The sequence below is a fragment of the Castor canadensis genome, chromosome 4 (assembly GCF_047511655.1).
Source record: "Castor canadensis chromosome 4, mCasCan1.hap1v2, whole genome shotgun sequence".
In the NCBI taxonomy this organism is placed as follows: domain Eukaryota; kingdom Metazoa; phylum Chordata; class Mammalia; order Rodentia; family Castoridae; genus Castor; species Castor canadensis.
Genome location: NC_133389.1, coordinates 157,424,917 through 157,447,754, shown reverse-complemented (window position 1 = coordinate 157,447,754; position 22,838 = coordinate 157,424,917). Strand labels below are relative to the sequence as shown.

Below are 22,838 nucleotides of genomic sequence, written 5' to 3'. Positions count from 1 at the left end.
TAAAAAGTAACCTGCTTTTTTATTTTAAATGTATTAGTTTTTTATCTTGTCAAACTCAGACATTTCCTTTTAGTTTTTCTAAGATTAAGTATCTTAAAACTATTTTTCCCTTTGAATCCCAGAACCATAACTAGCTAAGAGAAAGAGATTAATTCTCAGTCTACTTTCAGACAGGACTGAAACAAAAGTCAAAACCAATATTGAAGATCTGTGTCGAGTGTGCTTTTTACCATACTGAAAGTATGAAATTCTGGGAACTCACTTGGGAAAACGCTCCACTTTCTTACACCCTTTATTTCTGAAGTGCTTCGAAACTACTAGCTTGAAATTTTCTACTTTCAATTAAGTCCATTTTCTTCGTGTTTACAATCAACATTCAAGACTGGGACACATAGGTGTTATGGTGAGTCTTACAGATTAATTTATATCCATCATATTAAAACTCTTTTTTTGCTCCCCCACTTAATCTATTTTGATTTTCCCAACTATACAAATAAAAGTGTGAACAATATATGAAATGGCCGAAGTTCTATTCCTATTATTAAATAGACAATGTCCCAAATTACGTTTTTTCAAACAATCTCAATAGCATCAGCCAGTGATAGCAACCCGAATATTCCAGAGAGAGAATGGGACCAAAACCCACAATAAGCCCCACGGACTCCGACAGCAAAGAGAAAAAAAGAGAACACGGAAATACCCCTGCCCCCGCGGGCCCCTTTGTGCTGTTCCTGCCAACGCAGCAGCCCTCCCGCTATATAGACCGCGCGCTGCGGCCCGCACCCCACCGCACATCCACCTCCATCAGCCATGGGGAAGGTGAGCGCAGCGGGCGCCCGGCCCGGAGACCCGGACCGCGGACCAGGGACCTGGGACCGGGGAGGGACCCTGCCCACGGGGGCCCGGGCCCGGCTCCGGCCTCTGAGCCTGCGCCTCGCCTCGCCTTGCCTTGCAGATCACCTTCTACGAGGACCGCGGCTTCCAGGGCCGCCACTACGAGTGCAGCAGCGACCACGCCAACCTGCAGCCCTACTTCAGCCGCTGCAACTCGGTGCGCGTGGACAGCGGCTGCTGGATGCTCTATGAGCAGCCCAACTATTCGGGCTGCCAGTACTTCCTGCGGCGCGGGGACTACCCCGACTACCAGCAGTGGATGGGCCTCAGCGACTCCATCCGCTCCTGCCGCCTCATCCCCTATGTGAGTCCAGAATCTCACCAGGACTGAGGCCCTGGGACCCTGCTGGGATTGTTTCCAGCCAAGGTTCAACAAAGTAGGGGTGATCCTGGAGAATTTCTGATAGGAAAAGATCCACAAAAGCTAAAGTGGATTAGTTCAACACAGTTTGCACCCCACGAAAGCAAAGTGTTGCTCCTATACCATTTTATCAACAAGTATCTATGGAGTTAGAACGTCTTGGCAGCCCTTGTCCTGGAATGACTTAGAATGGAATTGTAGAAAACCCACTGATACCTAGTCAAAGAATAAGTACCTGGTATCATGGTAGTTAACTGGGCATGGGCATACTGTGAAATGGTTTTTAAATCCTCTTTCCCCTTTTGCTTCCTGCTTGCATATTTTGGGTTTCTTCCACCTCTACAAATAAAAGTACTTTCCATCAAGGAGAACAACACAGATATTTTACACTTGTGTCATGTGTATTTCATATGTGTTTTAAAACACTAAAGTTTAGTTTATACAAAAATTAGTCCTTGGACTTACCAATTTTACTTTCCCACTTTTATAAATTTTATTTATAAGTTTATACTATATATTTACAAATCATACTTATAAACTGACTAAGCAAAAATTGTTGCCTACGACTTAAGATGTTTAATATCTTATATTAATGTATTTCAGATACATTTTATTTACACTTTAATATATTTATTTTAATATAAAAACATTTCCTCAAAATGGCAAAAAAATTATACTAAGCTGCAGGAGGTTTGCATTTCTCTGTGCTGCTGAGCATAGGAGGTGGTTCTGGGAAATATCTGAATATATTAAAGAGTGAGATGTCCTCAGCTCATTCACTCACACTGCATGACCTGGGAAAGGTACTAGATCTCTGCCCTCAGTAATGAGAAGTTTCTAAGTATTAAAATTGCTTAGTTTGCCATATATTTTGAAATGGCTTGAATCTCACTAACTAGTTATTTCCCTGATGCTTTTTACTTCTTTCTGTTTGTGGGCCTACCAGGCCAGCTCTCACAGGATCAGACTGTATGAGAAGGAAGATTACAGAGGCCAGATGGTGGAGATCACTGAGGACTGCCCCTCTCTCCAGGACCGCTTCCACTTTAATGACATCTACTCCCTCAATGTGCTGGAGGGCTGCTGGGTCCTCTACGAGATGCCCAACTATCGGGGTCGGCAGTACCTGCTGAGGCCTGGGGAATACAGGCGCTATCGTGACTGGGGGGCCATGAATGCCAGAGTCGGTTCTTTGAGGAGGGTCATGGATTTCTATTGAAATATGTTCTCCTTTATCGTTTCTCAATCTGGAAGCTAATAAAATATTTTCTGTGTGTTCCTGGCACTGATTTGCTTGTGTATGTGTGTGTGTGTGTGTGTGTGTGTGTGTTTCTTTTGTCCTACCTGTTACTTATTAATTATTTAGTTATTTAAGACAGGCCCAGGCTGGTCACCAACTCTGCAATCCTCCTGTTTCAGGCTTCCAAGTGCTGGGATCACAGGCTCACCCCACCACCCTCACTTATTGTTTAATTTACACGCACACAATGCAAGCACAAACTAAGATGTGTGACCCATGGGTAACACATCTCACAGTAGACATACCCCTTCATATTAAGAGAATTTTGCTGTCTACAAAACATTTTCATAATGCATTATCTCACTTGCTTGGTCTTTAAATAACCAGATTATTAGAAATCTGTTTGGTTTTCTCTGAGGAGTGACAATCTAAAAGCTAAGGTTCAGGCATCATGATCCACTTTTGAAATCAGGGATTCTGAACCTGGGCAACAGAAAGGGCTTCAGAAAACTTCTGAGTCACTTAAAATTGTATGCAAAAGTTGAGATGGCAAATCTATCAGGTTCCCTTACTGCAGAGGTGACCACATGACACTGCTCTGGCTATAACTAAAGGGATATACTGATAGAAAAATCTGTCTTCCCAATGAAAAAGACAGATGCTTCTAGAGGCATAATTCCCTCCTATTTCAGTCATCTCACACCAAGACGTGAAGTATGGAAAGTATGTCCTTGATGGGTCAAGGCTCTGAGCCAATGCTAGCAACCTTTTACCTTTGGACTTCTTGTAAGAGGAGCAAAGTAAACCCACATTTGTCCAAGCCACTGTAAGTGGGTTTTCTGTTAATCTGCAATTCAACACACACTTCAAGCTGAAGTAGAGTATAGGCAAATTTTCCTGGGGATTACTTAAAACTTCAGAGTCTCATCGAGATACCTAATTGGAAGACAAAAAATTGAAAAAAAGAAAGAAAGAAAAAGGAAATGGAAGGAGGGAGAGAGACAGGGAGAGAGGGAAAGTAGCTGTCACAGAACAATATAATCCATGATAAGAAGGGGACTAAGGTAGAAAGAAGAAAAATAGAGGAGATTAATCAATTTGGGTTATAATACATATATACATGGAAATGTCACAAGGAAACTCCTTGTGTAGCTATCTTAAACAAACAAAAAAATGTCTTTTTTTCTTTTGCAAAATCGCAGAATGAGAGGACAGAACAGGTCCTATCTAGAGGGGTGGTACCAGTGGTGGGGGAGGATGTAGGGAAAGGGTTTAGGAGGGTGAATATAGTGCAAATACTGTGTACACATGTATGTAAATGGAAAAATGAGACCTGTTGAATCTATTCCAGGAATGGGGGGAGGGGAGATAAAGGAGAATAATGAAAGGGGTGAATTCAAGTATGATATATTGTAAGAACTTTTGTAAATGCCACAATGTACCCCCAGCACAATAAAAAAATAGAATAAAAAACAAGAACAATATAGTAATAAAATAATAAGATGTTTAAGATAGTTTAGATCTAAGGATCATCTAGCTAACAAAATTCTTTTTATGCAAGGTAAATGAAGTTTTACTCTATTGTCACATGGTCAATAATAAATGTGGCATCAGAATCCAGAATCATAGCTCAAAAATCGTTTCCACTATGATTTTTCTCTTAGGGAAACAGGAAGATTCTTGTCAAAATAATAACAGCACTAGCTTACAGATTCTTTCTTAGCAGGGAGTCTTAGCAAACAGTCAATCACAAATCAAATTAAATACATTGGATAGTCCAAAGCTTCATTCTGTTTCTGTGTATATGCACACACTCACAACACATAAACTTATATGTGTATATATTTATATAATCTTACACATAAACAATGTACATATGTATGTTACCGTATTATATATAAGGTTATAGGTAAGACACTTTAATCCCTTAAATTTGCTCTTTTCCTACCTCTTGTTTCTCTTACCTTTTGCTGTCTTGTGCTTTCATTGCTAGGAAGAAGAAGGACTATGCAAGTGCTTGGAGACCCATCTGATCATAGTATTTCCCCTATTGAAAACGTTTGATATTTCTCACTGTGCATAAGTCTAAATCCTTTGAAAACATGGCCCAACCTGTCCACTTCATCTCCTATCAATCTGACACCAGTTGTCCTTTTGCCCATCTTATCAAGTTCTCACACACACCAAATACTTCCACATCTCTTTGTGCTTGCTCACATCTTTTCTGGATTATTCTTCCTCATCCTCTCGCTGGTGAGCTGCTCATCCTCCAGTTCGCCAAAGCCTGGTCCAAATTTACCCTAATTCCACAGCCAAAACTAGAGCTGAACCAATTAAACTGCTTTCAACTGAAAGTAGCAGCAACTTTCCTATTAAATAGACAAGCAATATGGAAACTGATTATTTCGGGTGACAGGAAATCCTGGAATAGCACAGGGTTTAGGGATGGTTGACCCAGCAGGTGAACACTGTCATCAGGACCTATGTTTTGTCTGTCTCCCCCACTTCCCAGCATGTGTGTCATCCTGAAGCTGGTATTGCTAGTAACCATGGGATAGCTGTGGGCTGCAACTGAGGCTATTTACAGAAAAAGTTAGTGATGGAAAGCACCAAGTCTCGTGTCCCACATGAACTTGTCCTATAAACCTAACTGGGGGTGACAGGAAATGCCAAAAAGGACAACAAACAGGAGACCACACATGCATAAAGCTGGGGCCAGGTAGGCTGGGTGCTCGGATGGAGATACACCAGCCCTCTCCACCTCCAGTGAGTTTATTATATACAGTAGCAAAACAAGGTGGAGAGGCCGTTCATGGGGGAGAGGGCGTGACATTGTAATTCTTGGGAACAGGAGGAACCTGTGAGTGCTTCTCTCTGAAGTAAATATCTTAGGAAAAAAACAGCTGTACTACATCTTGCCCACTTCTGCAGCTGAGGCTGTGCCAACTTAAGCGTGCAATTTATTAGACATAACTATACTCCCTTCTGCAATTAGGGGCTGTGCCAAACTCAAACCCACAGCTTATGTGATATACCTGTCTGCTCTCCACAGCCAAGAACAATCTTTGCCGACAGTACAATTGTGCCCAGGGCCCAAATACCCAGGACTAAAGAGAACCTTAAAGCACTGTCGGGCTCTTGAGTATAAGCCTTGGTGGTATAAGGAAATCAGAATGAAGTAAATAAAGGGAAATAAAGAGAAGATGTCAAAAGGGACAAAGGTATCAATAGAAAAAAATGCAAGATACTAATTATATTATTATTTTATTTGTCATTATGAAGTAAGATGACTACAAGAAATTTCATTCTTGGAATTCCAAGATGGCGGCTAGAGGTAGGAAGCAGAAAGCGACCCTCCTATAGTGAAATCTTGGAGAGACGCTGGAGACACACTTTGCAGGCATAATCACCGAGAAAAGGCATAACTTTGACCCCTCCACATCTCCAGCCGGCGCAGAGAATCTCCACTTCACGTTAAACGGAGAACCGAGGAGGGCCCCCGGGCCGCCAGTGGCCGGCGCCCATACGGCGTGGGAAGACGCGGACCAGGTGAGCTTCGCGGTACCGCGGTACCCCACAGACAAGCCTGGGCCAGAGCAGCATAGCCCCCTGGACAGACTGACCTCCACCCGGGGAAAAAAGAGAAACTGAGTAATAGGCAATAAGAACAGTTAAGACACGCTGGAAAGAGGGTGGGGCGCCCTGAGCGCTGAAGATTGGGGGAAGGGAAGCCTTCCCGGGACTGTAAATAAATAAGCCAGGGGGCCGGAGAGGCTCTGGTGGGAGCGGGGCGTGCCCAGCAACCAGGAGCGGGGACGCTTGTGAGAGGAGGGAAGACCCACTTCCCACGTGAACTGTAAATAAACACGCAGGCCTGACAACGCGGGGCAGTGTCACCTTTCCCAGTGCTTGGAAAGGGGAAAGCCTGTAGCAGAGGCCCCCGCACAGGAGAACTCTGAGCAAACAAAGCCTGTGGGACCAGGTGAGTGCTAGCTCACCCCAGAGATCTGCATAAATAACGCCGCCAGCTACAGGCTGAGAGCAGCAGGCAGGCAAGCCACAGTTGCAGATACCACTCTCAGAACTGCCTCCAGACGCTTTTTTTTCTTTTTCTCCCTACCTTTGATGAGAGAACAACCGAATTACACCTGCAAGCTGAAAAACTTACTGAAACTGTATTGCATTTGAACTGGGGACACTTGGTGGGGCTTTTTTTTTTTTTTTTTCTTCTGTGTGTGTGTGAGTGTAGTTTTGTTCTACTTTATGCATCCCCTTTGATGAGACAACTACAGAACAACATCTGAGGCACCAACTCCAGGACTGGAGATTGAGATGGACATCCAAATTATTAAGACTGAAATTGCATTGCATATAAACTTGGAAGTATTTTGGTTTTTTTTTTTTTAATTTGCTATTTTCCATTTTATTTTAATTCATTTTTATATATAGATATTTCTTTCATATACTTATTTTTTATTTTTTTTATCTTTGATTTTCAATCCTCTCTCTGTCTCTCTATTGTCTGTTCAGCTTACTGTCAATTAGTACACTAACACTCCCTGTTTATACCTTTGAAACTCTCTTGTCTGATACCTTGTTCTGCTTTCTCCCTCTTGTCTGTATATTTGTTTTCCCCTTTTCTTTAACTTCTTGCTTTCCATCTCAGCTCACTCTTCCATTCTCAATATTACCATTGTTATTATTACAAGCCAGAAAATACTTAATTACACACAGTACAGGGACAGTAACAACACCAAGGACAATGACAGGAAGACAGAAAAAACAAGGAAACCAGTTTCCCCACAGCAAAAAATTAGTACAGGAACCAGAGGGGAATGAAGAGAACAGAAACTCAGATCCAGACTCCAACAAAATGAAGATAAACTATGCCAAAGGACCCAATGAAGCCTACAAGAATAATTTAAAAGAAGACATACTACAAGTACTCAATGAGAATTTTATAGAGATGATACTGGATAGGGTCAACCAAAATGTACAGGAGACACTCAAGAAATTCCAAGACAATAAAAATAGAGAATTTGAAAAAGCAAAAGAAGAAATAAAGGAAACCATAGAAGCACTGTATAAACACCAAAGTGAAAGAGAGCACACAATGAATAAATGGATAAATGAACTCAGGACAAAAATAGACAACAATAAAGAAGAAAACAGCCAGGATATGGAAAACCTCAGAAAAAAGAACGAAACAGAACTGCAAAACAAAACGGAAGGCCAATCCAGCAGAATAGAACAAACAGAAGACAGAATCTCAGAACTTGAAGATGAAATGGTAATTAAAGGAAAAACTGAAGAACTATTAATTAAACAACTCAAGACCTGTGAAAAGAAAATGCAAGAACTCACTGACTCCATCAAAAGACCAAACTTGAGAATCATGGGCATCGAAGAAGGAGAAGAGGTGCAAGCGAAGGGAATGCGTAATATATTCAACAAAATAATAACGGAAAATTTCCCAAATCTAGAGAAAGATATTCCCATACAGATGCAAGAGGCCTCCAGGACACCAAACAGACCAGATCAAAATAGAACTACTCCACGACATATCATCATTAAAACAACAAGTTCAGAAACTAAGGAAAGAATATTGAAGGCTGTAAGAGAGAAAAAACAAGTAACATACAAAGGTAAACCCATCAAAATCACAGCAGACTTCTCAACAGAAACATTAAAAGCAAGAAGAGCGTGGGGTGAGATCTTCCGGGCACTGAATGAAAATAACTTCAACCCCAGGATACTCTACCCAGCAAAGCTATCATTCAAAATAGATGGAGCAATAAAAGTCTTCCATGATAAGCAGAAACTAAAACAATATGTGACCACAAAGCCACCATTACAAAAGATTCTGCAAGGGATCCTGCACACAGAAAGTGACACCCAACTTAACCATGAAAAGGCAGGCAGCACCAAACCACAGGATAAGAAAAAGCAAGACAGTAGAGAGTAACATCAGTTAGGTACACACAATCAAACCTTCAAACAACTAAGATAACTAAATGGCAGGAATCACCACATACCTATCAGTACTAACACTTAATGTTAATGGACTTAATTCACCCATCAAAAGACACCGTTTGACAAAATGGATTAAAAAAGAAGATCCAACAATTTGTTGCTTACAGGAGACTCATCTCACCGACAGAAATAAGCATATGCTTAGGATGAAAGGCTGGAAGAAGATTTACCAAGCCAATGGCCCCCGAAAACAAGCAGGAGTAGCAATACTTATCTCTGACAAAGTAGACTTCAAACCTACATTGATCAAACGAGATAAAGAAGGACATTCCATACTAATAAAAGGGGAAATAGACCAAAAGGAAATAATAATCATCAATCTGTACGCACCCAATGTCAATGCACCTAATTTCATCAAACATACCCTGAAAGACCTAAAAGCATATATAAACGCCAACACAGTGGTTGTGGGAGACTTTAACACTCCATTATCATCAATAGATAGGTCATCCAAACAAAAACTCAATAAAGAAATCTAAGATCTAAAGTATGCAATAGATCAAGTGGACCTAGTAGATGTCTACAGAACATTTCATCCAACCTCTACACAATATACATTCTTCTCAGCAGCCCATGGAACCTTCTCCAAAATAGATCATATCCTAGGGCACAAAGCAAGCCTCAGCAAATATAAGAAAATAGAAATAATACCATGCATACTATCTGACCACAATGCAGTAAAAGTAGAACTCAACAACAAAAGTAAAGACAAAAAACATGCAAACAGCTGGAAACTAAATAACTCATTACTTAATGAAGAATGGATCATCGATGCAATAAAAGAGGAAATTAAAAAGTTCCTGGAAGTCAATGAAAATGAAAACACAACCTACCGGAACCTATGGGACACAGCTAAGGCAGTCTTGAGAGGAAAGTTTATAGCCATGAGTGCATATATTAAAAAGATTGAAAGATCCCAAATCAATGACCTAATGATACATCTCAAACTTCTAAAAAAACAAGAACAAGCAAATCCCAAAACAAATAGAAGGAGAGAAATAATAAAAATAAGAGCTGAAATCAACGAAATAGAAACCAAAAAAACCATACAAAGAATTAATGAAACAAAAAGTTGGTTCTTTGAAAAAATAAACAAGATCGATAGACCCCTGGCAAACCTGACTAAAATGAGGAGAGAAAAAACCCAAATTAGTAGAATTAGGAATGCAAAAGGGGAGATAACAACAAACACCATGGAAGTCCAGGAAATCATCAGAGACTACTTTGAGAACCTATATTCAAATAAATTTGAAAATCTAAAAGAAATGGACAGATTTCTAGATACATATGATCATCCAAAACTGAACCAAGAGGAAATTAATCACCTGAATACACCTATAACACAAAATGAAATTGAAGCAGCAATCAAGAGTCTCCCCAAAAAGAAAAGTCCAGGACCTGATGGATTCTCTGCTGAATTCTATCAGACCTTTAAAGAAGAACTGATACCAACCCTCCTTAAACTGTTCCATGAAATAGAAAGGGAAGGAAAACTGCCAAACACATTTTATGAAGCCACTATTACACTTATCCCAAAACCAGGCAAAGACACCTCCAAAAAGGAGAACTATAGGCCAATCTCCTTAATGAACATTGATGCAAAAATCCTCAACAAAATAATGGCAAATCGAATTCAGCAACACATCAAAAAGATTATTCACCACGACCAGGTAGGCTTCATCCCAGGGATGCAGGGGTGGTTCAACATACGAAAATCAATAAACATAATAAACCACATTAACAGAAGCAAAGACAAAAACCACTTGATCATCTCAATAGATGCAGAAAAAGCCTTTGATAAGATCCAACATCATTTCATGATAAAAGCTCTAAGAAAACTAGGAATAGAAGGAAAGTTCCTCAACATTATAAGAGCTATATATGACAAACCTACAGCCAGCATTATACTTAACGGAGAAAAATTAAAACCATTCCCTCTAAAATCAGGAACCAGACAAGGATGCCCACTATCTCCACTCCTATTCAACATAGTACTGGAATTCCTAGCCAGAGCAATTAGGCAAGAAGAAGGAATAAAAGGAATACAAATAGGTAAAGAAACTGTCAAAATATCCCTATTTGCAGACGACATGATCCTATACCTTAAAGACCCAAAAAACTCTACTCAGAAGCTTCTAGACATCATCAATAGCTATAGCAAGGTAGCAGGATATAAAATCAACATAGAAAAATCATTAGCATTTCTATACACTAACAATGAGCAAACGGAAAAAGAATGTATGAAAACAATTCCATTTACAATAGCCTCAAAAAAAATCAAATACCTAGGTGTAAACCTAACAAAAGATGTGAAAGACCTCTACAAGGAAAACTATACACTTCTGAAGAAAGAGATTGAGGAAGACTATAGAAAGTGGAGAGATCTCCCATACTCATGGATTGGTAGAATCAACATAGTAAAAATGTCGATACTCCCCAAAGTAATCTACATGTTTAATGCAATTCCCATCAAAATTCCAATGACATTCATTAAAGAGATTGAAAAATCTACTGTGAAATTTATATGGAAACACAAGAGGCCACAAATAGCCAAGGCAATACTCAGTCAAAAGAACAATGCAGGAGGTATCACAATACCTGACTTCAAGCTATATTACAAAGCAATAACAATAAAAACAGCATGGTACTGGCACAAAAACAGACATGAAGACCAGTGGAACAGAATAGAGGATCCAGATATGAAGCCACACAACTATGAGCAACTTATCTTTGACAAAGGAGCTAAAAATATACGATGGAGAAATAGCAGCCTCTTCAACAAAAACTGCTGGGAAAACTGGTTAGCAGTCCGCAAAAAACTGAAACTAGATCCATGTATATCACCCTATACCAAGATTAACTCAAAATGGATCAAGGATCTTAATATCAGACCCCAAACTCTTAAGTTGATACAAGAAAGAGTAGGAAATACTCTGGAGTTAGTAGGTATAGGTAAGAACTTTCTCAATGAAACCCCAGCAGCAAAGCAACTAAGAGATAACATAGATAAATGGGACCTCATAAAACTAAAAAGCTTCTGTTCATCAAAAGAAATGGTCTCTAAACTGAAGAGAACACCCACAGAGTGGGAGAAAATATTTGCCAACTACACATCAGACAAAGGACTGATAACCAGAATATACAGGGAACTTAAAAAACTAAATTCTCCCAAAACTAATGAACCAATAAAGAAATGGGCATGTGAACTAAACAGAACTTTCTCAAAAGAAGAAATTCAAATGGCCAGAAAACACATGAAAAAATGCTCACCATCTCTAGCAATAAAGGAAATGCAAATTAAAACCACACTAAGATTCCACCTCACCCCTGTTAGAATAGCCATCATCAGCAACACCACCAACAACAGGTGTTGGCGAAGATGCGGGGAAAAAGGAACCCTCTTACACTGTTGGTGGGAATGTAGACTAGTACAACCACTCTGGAAAAAAATTTGGAGGCTACTTAAAAAGCTGGACATCGATCTACCATTTGATCCAGCAATACCACTCTTGAGGATATACCCAAAAGACTGTTACTCCAGAGGCACCTGCACATCCATGTTTATTGCGGCACTATTCACAATAGCCAAGTTATGGAAACAGCCAAGATGCCCCAGCACTGACGAATGGATTAAGAAAATGTGGTATCTATACACAATGGAATTTTATGCAGCCATGAAGAAGAACGAAATGTTATCATTCACTGGTAAATGGATGGAATTGGAGAACATCATTCTGAGTGAGGTTAGCCTGGCCCAAAAGACCAAAAATCGTATGTTCTCCCTCATATGTGGACATTAGATCAAGGGCAAACACAACAAGGGGATTGGACTATGAGCACATGATAAAAGTGAGAGCACACAAGGGAGGGGTGAGGATAGGTAAGACACCTAAAAAACTAGCTAGCATTTGTTGCCCTTAACGCAGAGAAACTAAAGCAGATACCTTAAAGCAACTGAGGCCAATAGGAAAAGGGGAACAGGTACTAGAGAAAAGGTTAGTTCAAAAAGAATTAACCTAGAAGGTAACACCCACGCACAGGAAATCAATGTGAGTCAATGCCCTGTATAGCTATCCTTATCTCAACCAGCAAAACCCCTTGTTCCTTCCTATTATTGCTTATACTCTCTCTACAACAAAATTAGAGATAAGGGCAAAATAGTTTCTGCTGGGTATTGAGGGGGGGGAGCGGGAGGGGGTGGAGTGGGTGGTAAGGGAGGGGGTGGGGGCAGGGGGGGAGAAATGAACCAAGCCTTGTATGCACATATGAATAATAAAAGAAAAATGAAAAAAAAAAAAAAAGAAATTTCATTCTTGACACCTTTTTAATTCCCTTATCATCAATGAAGTCCACCACCTTTGCAGGGCAGAGGAGGGGGAAGCAATTTGATGGTGCCAATTTTTGCAGACTTTTACACTTCATTAGTCCTGTGTGATAATGAATGTCAAAGGCAGCAGAGGAAGAAATGTGAACTTACTTTTGACCCAGGAAGTCCACTACTAGGAATTTGTCCTTAGAAACAATTCTACACATGGAAAACCTGTTATGCATGAATTATTCATTCAGATAAGTCATAATAATAAAACAAATGGAAATTGCCAGTTTTCCAATAATAGAGGAATAAAGTATAGCATTTAAACTTAATGAATACTTTGACGTTTTCCAAAGGATTATTTATGAAGTGATAACCTAAAAAGATGTTTGATGTTATGCTCACTGAAATTAAAATTTCAAAATTATATTTGTGGTATATTTGACACCTAAGCATTATATTTTTTAATGATATGCAACAGATTTTTTTTTTTTTTTTTTGGCAGTACTGGAGTTTGAACTTAGGGCCTACACCTTGAGTCACTCCACCAGCCCTTTTTTGTGAAGGATTTTCTTGAGATAGACTCTCTAGTTTGGGCTGGCTTCAAACCTTGATCCTCCTGATCTCTGCCTCCTGAGTAGCTAGGATTATAGGTGTGAGCCACTGGGAGTTGGCTGGAATTACTTTTTGTTCTGAACTTAAAGTAAAATATTTTTATCCCTCAAAATATTGAGAAGGGAAAGTAATAAAGGAAAGAATAAAGTGTCTGCATGTCTGCCTAGCAAGCATTAGGCCAAGTTCAAACTACAGTACTGAAATAAAAAAGAAAGAAAAACAATAAAAACTACTCCTAATCCTACTTCCTATGGAAACAAGCACAGTTAACATTTTAGTTCATACAATTTTAGGTGTGTTTGTTTTCTTAACTTGTTTATCCATCTCTAGAAATTTCTCATCATTCGAAGTTGCAACTCTGTACCTATTAAACACTACCTCCCCATTCCCATCTCTCCCACTTCCCCTGGTAACCATCATTGTACTTCCTGTCTCTCTGCCTCAGACTCTTCTAAGTACCTCAAATAAAAGGAATCATGCAAAATGTGTCCTTCTGAGTCTGATTTTTAGGGTGGATTTTTCTATTTCTGCATAAAATATCATTGGGATTTCAACAGGGATTGCATTGAGTCTGTAGATTGTTTTTGGTAGTTCTAAAATCTGAACAATATTAAAGCTCCTAACCCATGAGCACAGATGTCTCTGTTTATGTCTTTAATTTCTTTCAGCAATGTTTTGTAGTTTTCAGTGTACAATGTACTTGCTTTTCTTCCCTTAAATAATATATGATGAATATTTTCTATATCCTTAAACAAATCCTTAGAGAACATGTTTTCGGTAGCTGCATAGCATCTCATCAGATGTTTCCTAATTTACTTAATTATGTCCTGTTTTGGACATTTCACTTGCATCTAATTTTCTATATCATAAAAAGTATTCTGATAAACTACCACTGTGTATAATCGTTTGGGTTTTTTTTTCTTTTTTGCAGTACTGGGGCTTGAACTCTGGGCGTATACCATCAGCCACTCCACCAGCACTTTTTTTTTTGGTGTGATGGGTTTTTTCAAGATAGGGTCTTGCAGACTATTTGCCCAGGCTGGCTTCAAACCACAGTACTAATCTCTGCCTCCTAAGTAGCTAGGATTACAGGTGTGAGCCACCAGTTCCCAGCCACAATCTTTATATGTACCTTTAACCACTTCCTTTTAGCAGATTCCTAGAGATGGAAATATTAGATGAAAGGAGCAAAAATCAAGTTTTAAAATATGTATCAATGGTGTTTTTATACAAGATGGGGGTTGAAATTTTCCTCCTTTCTACTCTTTTCCATAAAAGTTGTAGTTTCTTTTTTGGCAGCACGGGGAGAGGGCACTACTGAGGTTTGAACTCAGAGCCTCATGCTTGCCTGGCAAGTGCTTTACCACTTAAGTCACTCCCTTCCCCCAGCCATTTTTTGTTATGTTTCATATAGGGTCTCAAGCTTTTGTCCAGAAAGGCATGGGACCTGGATCCTGCTACTTCCACCTCCTGAATAACTGGGATTGCAGGTATGCACCACCAAACCTGGAAAAAGTCATAATCTTTTTGTGGGTTTTATTTTTCTTTTTTTGGCAGTGTCGGGGTTTGAACGCAGGGCCTTGTGCTTACTAAGCAGACACACTACCTCTTGAACCATGCTGTCAGCCTGAAATCTATTCTTTATTGTAAGCAGCCATATGTGTAAGCCAAACCCTTATTATAAGATGGAATAAATGAATAGTATGAGACAAATAGTAGTCTTCCTCAAGATTGTTTAGGGATATGTATCCAGATATGGTCATCTTTAAATGATGAAATGTGGACAACAGTGATCCCAGGATGGCAGAAAACCCGGGAGGAAGGTGGAAATGAGGAGGAATTCAAAAGGAATATCCAAGTTCTGGGGGTAGTAGCATCCTGTTCTTAAAGCTGAATGTCTGCCCATTGATATTTATTGCTACTCATTAAAACACACACTTAAGTTTGGTAATGTCTGGAGACACTTTTGGTTGCCACAACTGGGAGAGAGAGGTACTGCTGATATCCAAATGGAAGAAGAAAGGTGCTGCCAATGTCCTGCAATGCTCAGGACTGCACAGAGACAGTTTCCACCCCAAATGTCAAAATAGTGCCAAAGTTGAGAAACCTTGCTCTAAAGAAAGTCAAGTACCCAGAATTTCTGGGGTCTTCAGGACAGGAAAGGAGATTCCAGTCCTTACAGTCAAGGCCCTTCACTAGAAAGTAACCAGGGTTTTTTCCCACAGTGAAATAGGCAGAATCTTGGCAAGATTGTGGCAATCAAAAATGTGAGTTATCTTGCATTGGTCAGCAGATAGAATCAACCAAGCTGAGATCTTTGTTAGCAAAAATATTTGTTAAGCAGAAAGTTATGGCTGTAACAATCTCCAGTGGGTCACCTGGTGAATCCCAAAGTTAAGAGCTTCAATGCCTGTGTTGTGAGAGGAAAAAAGCTGAGGCCCAGGACGTCCCAGAACCTGGGATGAGGTCATGTGCTTAAACCAGGGCTTCCTTGGGTCCATCTTCCTGGCCCCACCTCCCATTCTTATCTGATCCTCTCTGTTAGGCACCCAGGGTCTAGGAAAGTTTTCTTAAAGGAAAACTCCATCCCTATGGAGAAGATAAATTCATCCCCATGGTCCACATTTTCACATGGAAAAAAGCTCTCTAATCTGAACCCCTTGTGCAGCAGCCCTTCTGACCAAAAGACTTGGTCACTACTCTGCATTGTTACTCAAAAGGACATTATTTTGAAATTTTAGAAAAGTAGTCAAACCATTTAATTACAATGGTTAACTCGTTAAGCATTTTTTCTCTATTCCAATTTCTCGAATAGGCTTCATTTAAAGGCCTGAGCAGCAATTGACAGGTTTTTTTTTCATTTTTCTTTTATTATTCATATGTGCATACAAGGCTTGGTTCATTACTTCCCCCTGCCCCCACCCCCTCCCTTACCACCCACTCCACCCCCTCCCGCTCCCCTCCCCTCAATACCCAGCAGAAACTATTTTGCCCTTATTTCTAATTTTGTTGTAGAGAGAGTATAAGCAATAATAGGAAGGAACAAGGGATTTTGCTGGTTGAGATAAGGATAGCTATACAGGGCATTGACTCACATTGATTTCCTGTGCGTGGGTGTTACCTTCTAGGTTAATTCTTTTTGATTTCACCTTTTCTCTAGTTCCTGGTCCCCTTTTCCTATTGGCCTCAGTTGCTTTAAGGTATCTGCTTTAGTTTCTCTGCGTTAAGGGCAACAAATGCTAGCTAGTTTTTTAGGTGTCTTACCTATCCTCACCCCTCCCTTGTGTGCTCTCGCTTTTATCATGTGCTCATAATCCAATCCCCTTGTTGTGTTTGCCCTTGATCTAATGCAATTGACAGTTTTTAACCAGGTCATCAGTTCGAAAGCTCTGGCGTGTCTAAGAGAAAACCTACAATAACCCCGCACCCCATGGTCATTCTATAGAAAAGAGAGAGGGAGGCGCGCTCCTGCCCCCGCGGGCCCCTTTGTGCTGTTCCTGCCAACGCAGCAGCCCTCCCGCTATATAGACCGCGCGCTGCGGCCCGCACTCCACCGCACATCCACCTCCATCAGCCATGGGGAAGGTGAGCGCAGCGGGCGCCCGGCCCGGAGACCCGGACCGCGGACCAGGGACCTGGGACCGGGGAGGGACCCTGCCCACTGGGGCCCGGGCCCGGCTCCGGCCTCTGAGCCTGCGCCTCGCCTCGCCTTGCCTTGCAGATCACCTTCTACGAGGACCGCGGCTTCCAGGGCCGCCACTACGAGTGCAGCAGCGACCACGCCAACCTGCAGCCCTACTTCAGCCGCTGCAACTCGGTGCGCGTGGACAGCGGCTGCTGGATGCTCTATGAGCAGCCCAACTACTCGGGCTGCCAGTACTTCCTGCGGCGCGGGGACTACCCCGACTACCAGCAGTGGATGGGCCTCAGCGACTCCATCCGCTCCTGCCGCCTCATCCCCTATGTGAGTCCCCTCCATGCCCCCTCTGGGCCCTGGGTCTCACCAATGTTCACACCAGGGGCTAAGGGCTGCGGTGACCGCCGCCTTCTTTCTGCCTCTAACTACATTCTCTCCTGGTCTATTAACATTTCAGTGGAAGGGTTCCTCCCACTGAAAAAGTGCGTGTGCAAAGCTTTTAACCGGACATTTTATTTTACTTTGCTGAATCAAATTCACCTCTGCTGGGAATAAGCAGCGTATGGTTTAGCTCTGAGCATATGAAGCACAGGGGATGAGTGGGCAACAGGTAACTGCTGTCAGGTGATCTTAAGCCACCTGTTTCTCACTTTCTTCACCTGTGCAATGTGGATAATGACAGCGCTTAGAGTTGTTGTGAGGGCGAAAGGAGGTTACCTGACACGTGCCAAACCACCCCTCCCCAAGTGCTAACTAGTACTATGAACAGCAAGGGTCTTTCCAGGCCGCCTTTTGAGGAGGCAAAAAAAAGTCCCCAAAACAAGGAACCTGCAGTGAGGTTCTAAGAGTTCCTGAGAGCCCACTGTTGCCCAAATGAAGCCACACTCATACTGACCTGCTGTGAGACTCCTTCCTACAGATGTTGTGATGGTGGAAAAAGAAAAACACTGCCACAGCAGCTACCTGCTGGGAAGGAGCAAGCAGAGGCCAGAAGAGCCAGCACCCCAGATGAGAGGGTTTGTTCAGGCCAAGCAGCCTGACTTTCCATTGTGCTAAGGCTTTACACTCTTGATTGCTGTTCAGTCCTCCTTCCTGAGCTTGAACTTCCAGTTTGGGTATTACCTGAAACTGATTTGCTGGAGCACATGTTCCAGTTGAGAACTGAATCTGTCTTTAAGATGCTCTTGGTCTCCAGCACTTGAGGGCAGCAGGGCCTGAAACAGAGAGAGGGATGGAGGGGTTGTCTGAGCTGAGCTTTCCCGGAATTGCCACCAACCTGTGCCTCATGTGGGAAAGCAGTGTGACTTCTCTCTTAAGCTTCTTCTAGTACAACTGAAATTCAAAATTATGTGTTGCCCAGGATACATTTTTATTGTAATATCTAATTCTTTTTATATCATTCAAAAGAAAGTCTCAGATCACCGAAAGTCTATAAAATAGAGAACAAAACAAATACATAAAATTGTCACTTAATCAATGTGGGCCAATGTGTAGATTGTGATACCAGAAATCTCTGGGGGCACCGTTCAGGAATGGTAGATGGTGCCCTCCTGAGTTTCACAGTACACATACAACCTATCCAGTTGTATCCAGTAGTCTTGGTATTGGCAGTTCTTTTTTAATTTGGTCACCTTTAGTATAGAAAGATAAAGTAATGCTTATTCCCCAGGGAAGCATGTGATCAATTGCTAAATAAGGTCTGGTTTTCTGACATCCACTTGTCTGCTGCTTGTTGGATCCACAGGCCAGTTCCCACAGGATCAGGATCTATGAGCGAGAGGACTACAGAGGCCAGATGGTGGAGATCACTGAGGACTGCCCCTGTCTCCAAGATCGCTTCCACTTCAGTGACATTCACTCCTTCCACGTGCTGGAGGGGTACTGGGTCCTCTATGAGATGCCCAATTACCGGGGGCGGCAGTACCTGCTGAGGCCTGGGGAGTACAGGCGCTACCAAGACTGGGGAGCCATGAATGCCAGAGTGGGCTCTCTGAGGAGGGTCATGGATTTCTATTGAAATATTTTTACTCTACTCTTTTCTCCATCTGGAAGCTAATAAAATATTTCCTGTGTGTTTCCTGCACTAATGGAGTCCTCTTTTCCTTTTAGCCTCTTAGAAAGCTAGCAAAAACAAAGCCAGGAATGAGGTGGGTTATCTTATACATATCACTGGGAAAGGTTGTAAAGGGTAAGCAGGAGCATAGCCTCTGGAGCCAGAATGCCTGGAATATTTTATAATTTATAATATGGGTTATTTTGGTTACTATTAACGATTAAGGTTTGGGCTTTGTTACACATTTCACAAAACCCCTACTACTTGTACAAATGAAGGGTAACCTTGCAAATAAACCAGATCCCAAAGCCCTTCATGGATCCACCAGACTACCGCTTTGAAATGTACCCTCTTCTACTCAGTGTTTCTATGTGGCCACCTTCCTCACCCTCTCTGGGTCCTGGCTTGGAAAACAAGGTAAACCCTATCTTATCTCATCTTCCTTTCTTCCCATGAAATTAAACAGCTAAGTCTCCCCATCTGACTCTCCAAGGACACCCCTCTGTTCTTCATATTTCAGAATTTTCTCCCTGGATTTCGTTTTCCCACCAACTTGGTAATATTCTTGTTCTTCACAATTCTTCCTCTTTAATATTTATAAAATCAGTTATCTATTTAAACTTTTTCTATTCCTTCCTCACTCTCCATGATAAACCTCCATTCAAGGATTCATAGTTTGTAATTTTGCATTTAAAAAGCAGTAGTAAAACAAATAAAAAAACCCAGCAACCTCCCATAAATGATCATAACAGCCTTTAAAATATTCACAGTTGTCATAGATCACCTTACCTAATGAGCTGGTTTTCTGTTGGAGGTGTTGCTCCTGTATTATCAAGACTTTAATGAAGAGGCTCCTCAAAAAAATTAAAATTAGAACTACCATATGTTTCAGCAATACCATTCCTAGGGATATATCCAAAGGAATGTAAGTCAGATTATAATAAAGGCACTTGCCCACCCATGTTTATTGCACTCACTTAATAGCTAAGCTATGGAACAGCCAAGATGCCCCACTACTGATGAATAGATTATAAAAATATGGTGTTTATATACAATGGAATTTTATTCAGCCACAAAAAAGAATGGAATTTTGTCATTTGCAGAACTGGAGAACATCATCTTAAATGAAATTAGCCAGGTTCAGAAAGCCAAAGGCCACATGTTTTCTCTCATATGTGGAATATAGACCTAATACAAATACAAGAAATACTATGAAAAACAGGTCACATTAAGATCACAAATGAAAGACGGTAAAAGAAAAAAGGTGAGTCAGTTGATGTACTTCCTATACAAGAATGAATATAGAATTTTTAAACCTGTTGAAATCACTATAAAAAGAGGACTAAGGTAGAAAGAAGAAAAATAGAGAAGATGAACCAATTCGAGTTATAATACATACATATATAAGGAAACTCCCTGTATAGCTATCTTAAACAAAAATGTCATTTTCTTTCTTACAAAATCGGAGAACAGGTGGGCAGAACAGGTCCTGTCTGGGGGGTTAGTAACAGTAGAGGGGGAAGGATGCAGAGAAAAGGTGTAGGAGGGTGAATATGGTGCAAATACTGAGTACTATGTATGTAAATGGAAAAATGAGACCTGTTGAAACTTTCAGGAATGGAGGGAGGAAGGATAAAGGAGAAGGATGGAGCAGGTGAATTCAACTATGACATATTTGATATGCTTTAAGAACTTTGTAAATGTCACAATATATCCCTAGCACAACAATAATAATAATAAAAGAACTTAATGAATAACAAAGCCAGTTTAGAGAATTACCTTGGATCCTAACTTTACCATGAACTAGTTGTGAATCATCCTGGCATATAATAGCTCATTAAGTGTTGATTATTAATGTTACATTTTATTATCCTAGGTATTGTATCTTGTACTTGTGACTTTAAAAAAATTATCATGAGGTCTAAAGCTCAGTGAAGGGTGTCTTAGTTATGAAGCAGTTTAGGTAAAAACAATGTAATTATATTTGTAGACCTATAGTACTTGAAATTCATAAATAGTCTACTGCTCTTCCTACTCATCAAACAAATTATAATTCTAGGCAACACATTATAAAAGGGATCATTACCAAAATGTTCTGTACCCTCTTATACTGTTGGTGGGAATGTAAACTAGTACAACCACTCTGGAAAAAAATTTGGAGGCTACTTAAAAAGCTAAACATCGATCTACCATTTGATCCAGCAATACCACTCTTGGGGATATACCCAAAAGAATGTGACACAGGTTACTCCAGAGGCACCTGCACACCCATGTTTATTGCGGCACTATTCACAATAGCCAAGTTATGGAAATAGCCAAGATGCCCCAACACTGATGAATGGATTAAGAAAATGTGGTATCTATACACAATGGAATTTTATGCAGCCATGAAGAAGAATGAAATGTTATCATTCACTGGTAAATGGATGGAATTGGAGAACATCATTCTGAGTGAGGTTAGCCTGGCCCAAAAGGCCAAAAATCATATGTTCTCCCTCATATGTGGACATTAGATCAAGGGCAAACACAACAAGGGGATTGGACTATGAGCACATGATAAAAGCGAGAGCACACAAGGAAGGGGTGAGGATAGGTAAGACACCTAAAAAATTAGCTAGCATTTGTTGCCCTTAACGCAGAGAAACTAAAGCAGATACCTTAAAAGCAACTGAGGCCAATAGGAAAAGGGGACCAGGAACTAGAGAAAAGGTTAGATCAAAAAGAATTAACCTAGAAGGTAACACCCATGCACAGGAAATCAATGTGAGTCAATGCCCTGTATAGCTATCCTTATCTCAACCAGCAAAAACCCTTGTTCCTTCCTATTATTGCTTATATTCTCTCTACAACAAAATTAGAAATAAGGGCAAAATAGTTTCTGCTGGGTATTGAGGGGGTGGGGGGAGAGGGATGGGGTGGAGTGGGTGGTAAGGGAGGGGGTGGGGGCAGGGGGGAGAAATGAACCAAGCCTTGTATGCACATATGAATAATAAAATAAAAATAAATAAAACCAAACAAAGCAAAAAAAAAACAAAAAACAAAATGTTCTGTTCTCTAAAGAAGACATCAGGGTGGTAAAGGGTCTAAAATCTATCTCATTTGAGAGATTAAGAAACTAAGAATGGTGGGCCTGGAGAAGAAAAGTTCATGTTCATATACTTAGGTTACCATGTGAAAAAAGTACCTAGACTGATTTCCTGTGTGAGCCCAGTATAGAATTAATACTAGTAAGTATAATTTAAGAAGAGGCTGATAAAGGTTCAACATTAAAAAAAAAGACTTTCAAGTAGCCAAAAGTATACAGCAATGTAATAGACTGCCTTACACAGCAGCGAACATCCAGTTCACAGAGGTGGTCAGACATTCATCAGGAATAGAGAGGTTTTCTGTTTAGGTGGAAACTGAGCTTAACTCTGAGGTCTCATCTCACTCATGAAGTTTTTTTTTTTATAATTATAGAGAGGTGTATTAAATTCCTTTGATTTCAAAGGACAGATTCTCACAAATTTAAGCTGAAACAAGATTAATTGACCCACAAATCTAAGAAATCACAGCCATTATCACACAGAGACAGAAGCAAGAGCTCTAAATGTGGCTTGCTCTCTTCCGTACAGGCTGCATCCTGACACAGGTTTTCCTCATTAAATAGTCATGTGAAGTTCAAGGTTGCCTAGTTTACAGAATTCAGAATCC

General features: G+C 40.6%; 2 protein-coding genes and 1 long non-coding RNA gene across 3 annotated transcripts in view; 2 read left to right on the top strand and 1 right to left on the bottom strand.

Moving 5' to 3' along the window:
- The first annotated feature begins 629 nt into the window (after positions 1-629).
- Positions 630-2,474, top strand: LOC109677189 (gamma-crystallin D). Its single transcript, XM_074072311.1, has 3 exons — positions 630-839; positions 956-1,198; positions 2,202-2,474. The coding sequence occupies exons 1-3, from the start codon at positions 630-632 to the stop codon at positions 2,472-2,474; spliced, it is 726 nt and encodes a 241-aa protein (XP_073928412.1).
- Positions 2,475-16,827: 14,353 nt separating this feature from the next.
- LOC109692651 (gamma-crystallin E) lies at positions 16,828-19,109 on the top strand. The gene is made up of 3 exons (XM_074071585.1): positions 16,828-17,040; positions 17,177-17,419; positions 18,837-19,109. Exons 1-3 carry the CDS (start codon positions 17,032-17,034, stop codon positions 19,107-19,109), a joined length of 525 nt encoding a protein of 174 aa, XP_073927686.1. The 5' UTR covers positions 16,828-17,031.
- LOC141422626 (uncharacterized) overlaps positions 17,339-22,838 on the bottom strand; it is a 58,713-nt gene continuing 53,213 nt past the window's right edge. The window contains exon 3 of the long non-coding RNA XR_012447366.1: positions 17,339-18,306. This is a non-coding gene — a long non-coding RNA (uncharacterized lncRNA). The remainder of the gene's footprint in view (positions 18,307-22,838) is intronic.

Coding starts and splice junctions, on each gene's coding strand:
- LOC109677189 (XM_074072311.1), top strand. CDS start 630: ATGGGACCAAAACCCACAATAAGCCCCACGGACTCCGACAGCAAAGAG. Junction 840..955: donor GTGAGCGCAGCGGGCGCCCG/GCCCGGAGACCC, acceptor CTTGCCTTGCAG/ATCACCTTCTACGAGGACCG. Junction 1,199..2,201: donor CCTGCCGCCTCATCCCCTAT/GTGAGTCCAGAA, acceptor TGGGCCTACCAG/GCCAGCTCTCACAGGATCAG.
- LOC109692651 (XM_074071585.1), top strand. Junction 17,420..18,836: donor CCTGCCGCCTCATCCCCTAT/GTGAGTCCCCTC, acceptor TTGGATCCACAG/GCCAGTTCCCACAGGATCAG.